At 39.1% G+C, this 13,147-nt stretch overlaps 1 protein-coding gene across 5 annotated transcripts in view; it reads left to right on the top strand.

The window, feature by feature from the left end:
- The window catches only part of rhobtb4 (Rho related BTB domain containing 4), a 44,731-nt gene extending 34,525 nt beyond the window's left edge, over positions 1-10,206 (top strand). For all 5 annotated transcript variants that reach the window (XM_061037930.1, XM_061037931.1, XM_061037929.1 and 2 more), the window contains 4 exons: positions 3,544-3,694; positions 4,162-4,250; positions 4,437-4,542; positions 4,767-10,206. In XM_061037930.1, coding sequence (XP_060893913.1) covers positions 3,544-3,694; positions 4,162-4,250; positions 4,437-4,542; positions 4,767-4,945 — 525 coding nt within the window. In that variant the 3' untranslated portion in view covers positions 4,946-10,206. The remainder of the gene's footprint in view (positions 1-3,543; positions 3,695-4,161; positions 4,251-4,436; positions 4,543-4,766) is intronic.
- Positions 10,207-13,147: the final 2,941 nt, after the last annotated feature.

Below are 13,147 nucleotides of genomic sequence, written 5' to 3'. Positions count from 1 at the left end.
TGCTGGTGGGCTGCCGGTGTCTATGGTTACGGTTCATCTTAGGGACTGTTGTGTGGCATTGTTTGTGGCATGTAGCTGGCAGAGTGTAGAGGACAGGTGCCCTGAAGACAAAGACTCAAAGACTGATTGCACAATGGGGCTGCCAATATTTATGTTTATGAGCAGGGTGTATTCTTATTTTGTCAATATATGTGCATATTTAGTTGAAAACCTTTGCAATGCTAATTAACAGGGATTTGATTTGATCAGGTAACAGCTAATAAAATCTTGCTGCAGTTATCAGATAGCATGCTAGCTTTTGAAGATACCGTTATCCTTTTTAGAAAGGCAACGAGCTCACTGATTTAAAATATTCTTAATGTACAGACTGTATTTTAAGAATTGCTGTGTCTTTGGCTTACTTTCTATCTTTTTCACAGATAAATGGTTGTTTTTGGAGCTATGCTAAACAATGCTTGCCAAAACACTTACTAGAAGCCAAGCTCTTAAAAAAAGATTCCTCATCAGACCGTTGCGCAACCTGGACATAGCAGATGGTCTGATTCTGCTCACTTATTCTAAAAGAGAATAGATACTGGAAAATAATTAAAGTCATACATGTGACTGAGATTTAGAAGTAAAAATGACTCCATGATGAAATGAATCTTGTGAATCAGGGTGTTGAGTAAGTACATACTCTAAGAGAATGTGGTTTTACTTTTAAAAAAAAAAGTTTGCAGCGATCAGTCTCACTTATCCATTTCAAAAACAAATCAATCACAGTGAACTTCTGAGTGTAAAAATATCCTCACCGCTTTAACTTATCGGGGAGGATTATCAAAACCTAAAAAAAGTTGATTTTAACAAAATGATCAATTTGATTGGTTTGTTATTTATACAAATAGTCTCTAACATCACATCATTATATCACAGTTGTGTTCTTGTTTTGGAAGAGCATTTTTATAAATCACAAGTATAAATTTAATGAGAACCTGTAAGTATCTGTCAGAGTAGCATGTGATCAGCTGGCGCTTTTCTATTTTTATACTTACATACTTTTTCACACTTCCTTCACATTATTTTTGGGCTCACTCAGTTTTCATGCTGTTGTCCAAAAACATGACTATCAAAGTTTTTTGAAGAACTGCACAAATAAATAAGTTTAAAACCAACTGTTTTTGGATTTATTCACATTAAGTAAGTTATACACTTTATTTAAAATAGAAATAAATAGAAGTCTAAAACTAAAAAAAAGTCAGCAGCCTTATAGACATTTTATACAGTAAGCATGATTGTGCAAAAGTTCATGGACTTGAGTTATTGTTGATAGATTTTCTTAATGATGTGGAGTCCAAAGATCCTGAGGTTTGCTGTTCTTACAGGAAATTCTACAAACTTACAGCTTGATTGTGTCATAGTACACCCCTTGATTATGTTTTAGGTGTAAGTATTTGGTTTTGTGTTCACCATGTGAGGGTTGATTCCAGTGGAGCGTAACTTGCAAAAGTACTTGCTCCTGTCTTATTTGAACCCCCTCCCCCAGCAAATTTCACACTATGTAAAGATTAATCGTAAAATCGTGATAAATCAATTCAAAGATGTCAAGATTCCCATAGATCCTCTGAAAAATGAATCACAATAATATGGTGAGCATGAGCAGCTGTAGAACAGAGGCGGTTGGAAGCTGCAGAGCAAGATTTTGAAATTGAGAACTCACCACCGTCTTTTAAATCGGAGGTGTGGAATCATTTTGGCTTCCCCAAGACAGAATATGAAAGAGGTGAGAAGACAACAGACAAAGACAAAAACTGTGTGCAAATACTGCAAGAAGACAGGGAACTACACAAATAGCACAACCAACATGATGCAGCATTTAAGCGACACCACAGTGAGAAGCTCCAATCACCTCCCCTTGGAGCGAGGAAAAAAAACCATTAAAAGGCCAAACCACACTGACAAGCGGGTTTGCAGCCGCTAAAGGAATCTTTTTCACTCATAATTTGTCTACAGTCTCATTTTGTAAAATAAATCGTGAGAGAATCGTATCGTGAACCCAGTATCTTGAATCGTATCGTGAATTGAGTGAATCGTCACATCCCTGTTTCAAACTAATTTGACACTAAATATTTTACTGTAAAGGTAGAGTGACCCAAATATTCTTACACTTAAACTTCATAGCTTCTCTGTGGTGTTCACTATGGGACTCATTGATGTTTCCTTACCTACACATCATTTTGACATTCATTTATTTAACACCAATTACAACAACTTATTTCTTAGATTCCCTTGAGGTTCCTGCTGATATATTTTTTTCACCTTTTTATCATTGCAGCTTTTATCATTTTTTATTTGATGTGTTCAGTTTTCCACCCTACGCTTTTAGGGCTTTTCATTAAAATAAACGCACACAAAACTATTCATCGACCTTCAGGCCAGCACTGCGTGGGCAGCAGAACACGTGTCAGTACAGCTGGTCTTATCCATTAATGTCCTGTCACTGTGAGTGTGTCCACTCATTAATGCTTCCTGGATCCAGCTGGGCCTTTAAGCACCAGAGACCCCCCCCTCGTGTTGGTGTTGTGACTTTTTAGTTATAACGAGAGGTTACGTCAAGCTGACATTCTCTTAATTGGAGGGTGAAGAGGACCCTCAGTGGGCACACTCAGAGCTCCTGGAGGGGTCAGGTCGTCACTCTCATCATCATCTACCCTCAATCAATACTTCCAGGGCTTCAGCTGAATCACCTGTAACTTAATTGCTTTTTGTCTGACTAACAGTAATAAGGCCCGTAAAAGGGTCTTGCTCATGAGAATGCATTTATGCACGGCCGTTTAATTTGTAGTATCATGCTAATTGAATGTATGGCGACATCTAGAGGTCACTGAAGGTGACTGTTTCATATTGGACTCAAGATCAGTTCAACTTACCTACGACTTTTGATGTAACACTTTTGCCATGCACAATATTTATGTTTTTTTGTTAAATTTGGTTATAAGCATGTTGTTTGGTTAAATCTAATACATTTGTGATAGGGGTTCATATCTGCTAGTAGCTTTCCAGCCTGGGTGAATGCTCAGCATACAGTAGCAGGGTATGCTGTGTGCTATTCAGGGTGGTTAGCATTAGCAGTAGCCATGATGCTTACATTACTAGACCCCGGCCAGAGCTTTCATCTAAGCCGAGATCAAAGAGCGTCAAACCAGAGCAGCAAGTAATTGCTTTTGACTCTAAATACTTGACATAACTGCCCTTTGGACCTCAGCATATGAACAACATATTATTTAGTGTTTATCATTGCAAGTGTGCAAGTGCAGAGGAAGATATACACGTTTAGAACAGAATAATATAGAAAGCCTTTATTGTCACTGTTCAAAGAATATACAACGTAATTGCAAGACAATAATTATTTGTTTTGAATGTCTTAATTTAAATACGTCATATGTTATTATCAACCTGTTTAAACACATTCATGAAATTAAGGCCTATTGACGGGTCTGATAATTCTCTTAAATTCCTTCCAGTCCTTTTTCTGATTCCCCCCCCCCTTGATCTGGTCTTTTTCAGGTACCCATTCCTAACACAAGTACAGCATGTATGCATGGCGTGTTGGAGTTCCTGTACTGCAGTCTGCTGACACCCTGTCCTGGTCTGGAGCCCATGGAACTGATCATTTTGGCCAATCGTCTCTGTTTGCCACGCCTTGTTGCCCTCACTGGTAAAAGATTCACTACAGTCTTCACAGTTTTTGAATGATTGCAAATGTAACTTTGTCTTGTTTTGTCCGTACCCCCAATGACAGGGTTAATCATTGTAGTTGCAGTGTGTTGTGATCATTTCCAACTGCCAGACAAACAAAAACATTACGATCCACCCTCAGGTGGCCCTATGGGGTGAACAACTACCTACAATCTGACTGAATGAAACCAGATAAAACATATCCAAAGTCAAAAAACAAAACCCATATTTGTAAGGCAGCAAGACTGTAGTCCCCGCTCCAAATGCTGCTCCTCTCTAAAGGCAGTGCTGGACTTTTACGAGCCTCTGAGCAGGTGAACCTCATTCAGCAATCTGTGGATTCACCTGCAGGACCTTAAATACAACAGACGTACAGTGGTAACAAGATAACATGTTGGTTCATTCAATATTGAAGTCATTCTGTATATTTTTTTTCTGCATCTTCAGAACAGCACGCTGTGGATGAGCTGCTCCAGTTGGCAGTGAAAGGAGGTGACATTGACGGGCAGGTGCTGGCTTACCTCGAGGTTGCACAGGTCAGTCCACTGTCTTCAAATCCAAATTGGCTTTTTTTATTAATAATTTTAAATTGTATATTTAAAATTATAATTGCTACTCACATCACAATCATTAGTGTACATTTCAGAATAGATTACATTTTTGTCTCTATTCTCACCTTTCATTTGATCTCACATCTGCCCTCTTTTTTTTCCCTTTTATAGTTCCACAATGCAAAGCAGCTCTCAGCTTGGTGTCTTCATCACATCTGCACTAATTACAATAGCATCTGCCGCAAGTTTCCCAAAGACATGAAGGCCATGTCTTCAGGTAAAGGCACCCCAAGTCTCTCAGCCCTGATAATGTGACTCTCAGACTCTTTATGGGTTTGGAGTGGGAAGGCTGCATGTGAGCTCAAAATAGAAAAGAGCAGCTGAAACACATAAGCCCCCCATTGTCTTATTTATCAAAAAATAAAGCATTCTTGCCTACAGTAGGGTACGATATCAATTCTCACATTGCATGAACACCCTCTGTTTTCACCCTCTCTGTAGAAAACCAGAGGCACTTTGAGAAGCAGCGCTGGCCTCCTGTGTGGTTCCTGAAGGAGGAGGACCGCTACCTGCGCTCCCAGAAGGAGCGCGAGCGCGAGGAGGAGATCTTGCGCAAGCAACACACCAAACGGGGCTGGTGTTTCTGGAGACACCCGTCCTCCTCTCCACATGTCTCCTAAAGGATTTCTTCCACTGACTCCTACTTCCTCACCTGGGTGGTCTCAACCAGGATATCTACCCCTTCCCCCCCTCCCCCCAATGCTTATATAGGAGGAGGTCGTCTTTGATCCGTCAATTAGAGGAGAAATGACTCTCAGTGCGACTACGCCTGAATGTCAGCATGTTTGGGGGAATGTATGTGCCTCTTTATAACTGTGGGTGATTTCATGAGTGCATTTTCTTGTGTGAGAAGTGTAGACTAAACTGAATGGTATGTGTGTGTGTGTGTGTGTGTGTGTGTGTGTGAGTATGCAGTTTTGGCGATTGAGTGATGCTTCCGAGTTGAGTGCTTCCCCGACACCCTGATCCATTATGGACCTGCAGCATTGCAGTGCAGTTACCTGACCCCTCCACCAGAGCTCCGTCCTTCCACCAGCACTCGCAGCGTCCCAGCTTTTGAGTGATTGGACTGGGAGCAAGGGCTCTCTATCTCTCTCAGTCTCCATCCTTCACATTGACCTTAATGACTATTACACATTGAACACTGCTGCTCCTCTCAGGGAGCTTACCTCTGCCTTCACTTCTACGCAGACTGTTAGCTTGCACATGCAGACCCGTGCAAAAGATCCGCCCCTCCAAAACCAGCACTGGAATCCCAGGAATAGACACTTAACAAGGAATTTATTATTAATTTGACATAATTTGAACTTTTATATACTTTTGGCGTCTTTGAGGACAAGGGCGCTGGCTAATCCAAGGAAGTGTTGAGAACTTTGATTGCTGTTGCAACTGCAAAGATGGGACTGTTACCCTAGAGCCCAGTTTGAGTGAATGGCAACCTTTAAACCATTAGCAAGTAAGAACGCTCTATCAGGAGACATAATAAAAGCTATTAGCCTCCTGTCTAGTACTGATGTAGCCCCAGGGGTCCGTCATGCACCGTCGCACCTCCACCCCTTTCGACAAACGAAGCAAACAAAAGACTTTCCTTGAGTCGGATTCACCAAACTGCACTTCAGAGACATTCAAAGTGACCACTCTATGATGGGGGCAACCAGGGCTAGCCTTACTTTATACCTCTGCCACGGAGGAATGATGGGTACAGTATTATCTAATGCGCTTGTAACGTCCATGACCACTAGGCTGCGCTGAAGCACCTCAGTCATCCTGCCTTTACACCCCTACACCTCTAGGGGCAGCACTGCTCAGGGCCCCAGCACTAACCTTCACTCGAACTAAGCGTTTTTTTTTATGTCTGAGATGTCTTCACTCTCGTTTCAGTTATTAAGAACGTCAGTATAACTTAAATTCATGCAAAGTTTGAAGCACAAGCCCAGTGTTTTAGTGCATTTAAAAAAAAAAACTGAACCTGTTGATTTTCATTCAGTTCTAAATACCAAAGCTGTGATCCCTTTGATCTCCTTCTTATTCACTTTATTTCTGGTTCCTTCCTCTGGAGGGAAGAGGGGGGGGAGGAAGGCTGGGTTTTTTTTTGGAGAAGGAAGCAGTATGATATAATGATTAAATCCCTCCTAGTGGTGGTGTTTTTAGCGAGTAGTGTCAGGAGAATAAGTGTCTCTGCTGGACATTGCCTTCCATTCCTCTGGCTGGAATTGAAAAATGGTGCTTCATACACAGTAAGACAGTGTCCACATGAACACACAGCAAACACATGTGACCGTCGAACTGTTTGTCCAGTTGTTTAGTGTTTACCTGTGATGAACGTGCAGAATTGTTTCGATGGTATTGCAATTTAACAAGAGCATTTTTTAGTTCCTTCATTTTTCTTCTCCATATGCTTACTGTCTGTAAAAGGTCACAGTAGGTCACTGCTTTTTAGAATGTGCAGATAGCTTTTACGTACACCCTTGAAATAATTTTGCTGCTTTTGTATTCAGTGTGTTTTGCTTCCGTTATAACCAGGAGAATATAATCACTTTAGATAGAATTTGCAGCAGCATGTGTTCTCAAATGACACACAGCTTGATATATGACTGTGAGAGCAAATCGGATTTTCTTGTTAAGGGTGCTAATTTCTTTGGGCTTTAGGGCTGAATGTGAAAACAAGACTTTGTGGTGATGAGTTTCTATTAGCACGTCGTTCTATTTGTGGGTTTGCACCCTTCAGCTCTTACCCAGACAAGCTGTAGGAGATGGAGAGACTGTGTGAGGCATGTGGTGTTGTCCACGGGTGGTGTGTTAAAGTCATTGTCATCCACCCAAAATAGAAGCCAGATTGGATCTCACGAGACCCAAGTGAGAAGTAAACTCATTCTTCTCTGAAAGGAGCAAAATCTCAGTCTACATTATATGTATCCAACATAGTTTGGAATAAATTCACCAAACTCTAAAGGCTTTGGGAATTTAGAACTTTGATGGAGAAGGCTGGGGGACAATTTCCGATGTACGTCTACAACCTCAATTTAGTTCCTTAGTAGGGTTAGGTATTAGATTGGTCTCGTTAAAAGTGGGTATGACATATAAAGCCTCTTCTCTCAGTCCATGTGCCTTATAGTTGGACACAACTAAAAGAAGATAGGTTTGGATTTTAGCAACATTTCTGCTCAAACATGCAGATGGGTTCTGCAGTGGTTGACACGTTTGATACAGTTATTAATTGCCATGATAATATTATAACTTTAAAGATTAATTATGGTGTTGCTGCACTCTCGGAAATTTCGAGCCAACTGGAGACAAAATCTTTAGGCCTACTGCTTGTTCCTTATGTAGTTAAATGGCCTTGAACTAAATTCCCCATAGGGTATGGTCCTGTAGATTGGTCAAATCATATAGACATGGATTAGCATGTTTTTTTTAGATAGTTGATTATTTGGATGTAAGAATCACACCATGGTTGAAAATGTCCACTAACCAGGTGATTAAGAGTTTGAAGAGGAAGGTTTATTCCTGTATTGTAACTTTAAAACCACTGACTTTTAATGAAGCAAAGCTTTTTTGGGGAGCACTGGCTGGCCTGTGTGCTGGGAGGGGGCGACCACTTTTGTAACGTGGTTATATTTGCATGGTGGCCTATCTTTTGTCATTATAATGACACTTTGGTGTTGGAGTGCACTTTCTTTTTTTTTTTTTTTGTCTATGACTTTACTTTTTCTGTGCTTAGCATGAATTGTTCCTTATATGTAAGATTGTGTTCAAACATGATGATTGTAGCACAATGTTTCCACTTAAGTCTTGCATATTTCCCCACGACTTGCTCAGTGAGGAGCTGAATGACACAACGTGTCCAGCTTCTTTTTGAAGGTCTGCAGTTGGCAATGAGCCCCACTGTAGCTCTTACTTTGTGGCTTTATGCACATCTCAGTTTTTCTAAATTAGCTCAGAAACAGCTTACGGTAGCATAACTAAATATAAACGTTAAATGCTTTGCTGCCACCTTCTGCAGACATCTGTTGCTGCTGTGCAGTGTTACAGCTGTCCTTTTTATCCTGTTGCTGTATTTAATACAATCAAATAAGGGTTGTTCCTGTTATTTGTAAGATATTGGGTGGAGGGCAAAAAACTAAGAAGCTTAAATGGCAAAAATGTAAGCTAAAATCAAGTATTGTAATGCACATATTTTGAGAATATCCTTGTCAACAAAAACCCTGCATGTAAAGAAAAAGGAACTGGTTAAAGCATGGTGTATGTTTTCTGGGGTTAGACAAAAGCTTGTGTTTATACAGAAGCGTTTTTAACCTCAGGGATGGGACCCAATCTCGGGACAGTTCGTTTGCAATAAGGGTCAAATTTCAGTACTGAATCATAAAATCAACTAAAGATGTTTGTTAAAGATATATGGGTAATCACATTTTGGAACATTTGGGTACTACTAATGTAAGGTTAAGAAACACTGGCATACAGAGAGGAAACTCTAGAAATGAAAAATGTTAAACCTTGAAAGCTTTATTGAAACCACAGTATTTGCTCCACATAGTCCTCTGCAGACTAAAGATGTAGTGTGAGGGTTTGTGGTTTGTATTGATCTATCATCACATCCTTTTCACTGTCCTATTCTCCTCATGTATTTCTTTGGGGCTTTTCTTTTCTAGCAGGCCTGACCCTCCTTTTTTAAATGTGAGAGAACACCTGTTTTAAGTCGTTGGTATCTCCTCTCCTGTGCCTTCAGTGAAATTTCGGCTTAGTCGGCACTGCACCTGCAGCCTTCTGGGCACAAAGTAGAGTTGATTAAGGCAAGAATTACACACATTTGAGCACAGGAATTAAAGTAGGCAGCTTTTCTTTCATGTAAGCATAGTTTTTAGGAGTGACTTGGATAACTTCCAATGATAAAACATAAATGAAGCTTTACAAGTCTAGCATGAAATGTCATCTACGCTAAAGCTACGCAACATAAAATATTAAATGACCAAGAAACCCAGCAAACCAGCAGTTAAAAATAATGTTTTCGCACTCTTTCTGGTGCCTGCACTTTCTATTATGTAGCCTAATACAAGTCTTTTGATAAGAAGGATACTGTAAGTCTTTATACTTACCAGTGTTCTTGAAAAGAAAATATATTATTACGTCTCGTTTTTTTCATGAATTATATCTTCAATTCAGTAGTAGGACCCTTTGCTTCCACTGTTTAGCTGCAAATTACTATTATGCAATCGTGCATAATGTCAGTGTATTTGATGCTGGGATACAGAATTAGTGAACCACTGGTGAATTAAAGGCAGATATTAGCTGTGACAACTATATAAACGATGCTTTAATAATTATAGTTTTTTTTATCCAAAGTACAGTGCAGTGTTGTAAATTTGATATGAGTCCCAGATCATAATAACCTCTCACTGTATTACTGCTCACCACAATGTATGTATGGACTGAACTGGTTTATATGGAGGATTGTAAACACAGAAGTGTGTCAATAATACACAGACATGGTGTGATTAACTCCTGTTCCATTCTGTCATTTTTAAGTGAGTCGTATAAACTGTCTAGTATTGTTATGCACTTATGTTTCCGGTGACTCATATGAGTTGTATTAACGTTATAACATGCTCATGTTACTCTGTGTATTACAACAAAAGGCAAAAGAAAAGAGCACACCACACTCACAAACTATAAGGGCTTTCAAGAAAATATACAACAATCAGAATGTTTTGCTGCTGTTGCAAAAAAAAGTTTTGAAACTAAAAATTTGTAATATTTTTAAACCACTGTGATTTGTACAAAACTAAAAAAAAACAAAAGTACAAAAAAATGTTTCTTCTTTTTTTGCCATTTCAGTATTTTGATGTTTGACATGAATTTTAATAAAACTGTTAATCTTTTGAAATTGTGTCACATGTTTGTTATTTTGTGTTAGTCTGTGTAGTCCATAGACCGTAATTTTTTTTAATAGTCCTTTGTTCCACTTTATATTCCCTATTTTCAACATATAATGTCAGGCCACTTAATAAAAAAATTACATAGTGTACACAGCTACTATCTTTAATGTGGAATTTTATAAATTAAAAAGGGAGGCCCATACTTATAATTCCAATATTATATTGTATTCCAAGAAAAAAAATGAACACTTGTAATGACTTAGAGTAATGAAGGATTTTGTAAACTAGATAAACCCTCTATACTGTAGAAAATATATACATCTAAAATCAGTGTCAAACAATGAAAGAAAACAAATTCCATTCTTTCCTTTCTTTTTTTTTTTACTCAGTCACACAGCAGGTTCATCCATTTCTGCCACCTAGTGGACAAAACACAGCAGTGCAACCTTACTTTGTAACATACACAAGAAAAATCATCTTTCATTGCAATAGTCTTTGTACACGTTAGAGTAATAAGTAAAATAAAAAGTTAATCCTTCAGACATGATGTTCTGGTTTTGGCAAGATCATTTGTGTTTTTGGTTAAAGATACAAGACAAACATGTTAAATGGAAATTAGGTTGGCAAATTGTTTCTCAAGTGCAATGGTTTTCTGGCTCTTCAATAACTTGGGCTATCTTTGAATGATTGAGAGTCAGACTGAGACCTTAAAATGGCAAAGATTGTTGATATTTACTGTTTTGTGCTGCTGCAGGAGTCCTTTCACCAACCCAACATCACGTTAACTTTTATTCAGTCTTTTCTTATTTTAGTGCTCTATTTGTCCACTTTGAATATCAAAAGCAAAAATCACACAAGAGATGAAAGAGTAGACTGAGTAGGCACAACTTGCTGAGTCTTTCTCTCCCACATGCATCATCATGATCACCATGCTGTGAGCTGGGACTTTTAATAAAGTGAGTCTGTAAAAGATCACAGAGAGCCACAGAAACATGGGGGTAGTGTTGCCATGGCGATGTTTAGTGATGTGGCTGAGGATGCGAAACTTTAGACGAGGGACCGGGGAAGGTGGCTGTATAGTGGTTTGTGTCCATATGCTGTCTTGATGTGTGTGTGTGTGTGTGAGTTTCAGTCAGACTTTTATTGGAAAATTGAATCATCCAAACTGTGCTCCAAATATCCCTTCATACTCAGTTACCATCAGTTTCCCCCTTCATTTTAGTGAATGAAGGAATTTACTACCATGTGTTTTATTTTTTTTGTAGCAGGGATCTTTGCGTCATCAGGTCTTTATCATCACCGATTACAGACCTTTATGCTGCATCAGCTGCTCTCTCTCTAGGCTGTGTGCTCATTTCCCACCAACCTTGCACAAGCTCTCTCACCGCAGCCACAGAACACATCTGTAGAGTCAAGGACATGCTCTGACATCACCACATCTGGCTCTCATTTTGCAAGGTTCTCTCTGGAGCAGATAAGAAGACCTGAATTTGAAATCCAAACACATGAAGCGCCATGTTACAGTTAAGGATTGTACATTGCGCATGCTCTCCATGAGCTATACAACAAATGTGCAATAAATCTGAAGGAATCAGCTGGATTTTCATTTTTGACAGCTTTTATTGTTCACAATCTAAGCTTGTAAAGGGTAAGATCTTGTTTACAGAGCTCCACAAAACATTTTATTAAATAGTCTGGCTCAATTGTAAAGGTGGTATGTAAAAAAAACTCAGCAGACTCTTTCCCAAAGTATTTTTGATGAACCCATTACACAAAACAGACGAAAAATGTTGAAACACTCAAATCAAAATGTAATTTATCAGACAAAAAGACGTGACAGGCAACCCATACCTTTCTTATTCCAAAGAATCACCTCCTACAACCTTGGATTGACATAGGTCAATCAATTAACACACAGGGGGTGCTAAACCCAGCACCATAACTCCAAAGGTTTGACTTCTCCATTATCTCTGACACAAGTGAAATAAATAACATCCCTTCTTTTATACCAGCTCATTCACTTTACTAAACGGCTCTTTACCCATTCAAAAATGAAAAAATGAAGAAAAAGATAACTCCAGGGCAAGAAATGGACAAAATGAAACACTCAGAAAAGAAAAACCCTTCACTTGGTATGACCCATTGATGTCAGTGATGACATCACAAACACCATAAAAGTCAGGAAGTGTTGGGCTGGGTGCTTTCAGTCCTGCATGTTGTGTCTGAATAAAAGAGCACACAAAGGTAAGTGTGATCAAAGAAACTATTACACTGTTTAAACAGTAACAGACACATGTGCTCTGGTGTAACCTGAAACTTAATGTTAACACAAATACATCCAGGATATCAAGTGGTGCCATGTTTCAGAAATGAAGGTAATTTACCGGAAAATAAACATGTGCATGAAGTAATGTTGTGTCATATACAACATTAATGAGGGGATTGACCCATGCAGTTTGTCACTCACACACAAATACACAGCTCACGTGTCATGGTTATTTTAAAGAAATGCCGACTAAGCAGTAAAACTAAATAAACAAAGAAGGTACTTTGAGGAGTGACATCTAATTCCCTGTATATTTCATCTTCCCCTGAGTATGTCGCATCCATACGTTGTGGGTCCAGACCTCCCAAACATCTGCTCCATAAACTAAACTGTCTGTGCCCCTCCACACACACACACACACACACACACACACACACACACACACACACACACACACACACACACACACACACACACACAGCTCTAAATCAGGGCCTCTTAAAGCAAAGCTTATGAATCCTGACACCATCGGTCTAATTCAAGGGTTACTTTGTATGGGAAAGCAGACATGGAGCTTCTTTTTTTGCAAAGATTCATGGTCTCTTTTGTTTCAGTAATGCCTGACAATTTATTTATGCTTGTCATATATCACTGAAACATTTGGCTGATTTTAAACAGTGAAG

This window comes from Labrus mixtus, chromosome 5 (genome assembly GCF_963584025.1).
Source record: "Labrus mixtus chromosome 5, fLabMix1.1, whole genome shotgun sequence".
NCBI classification, from domain to species: domain Eukaryota; kingdom Metazoa; phylum Chordata; class Actinopteri; order Labriformes; family Labridae; genus Labrus; species Labrus mixtus.
The sequence above is the reverse complement of the archived record's forward strand: the minus strand, read 5'-3'. Positions and strand labels throughout refer to the sequence as shown.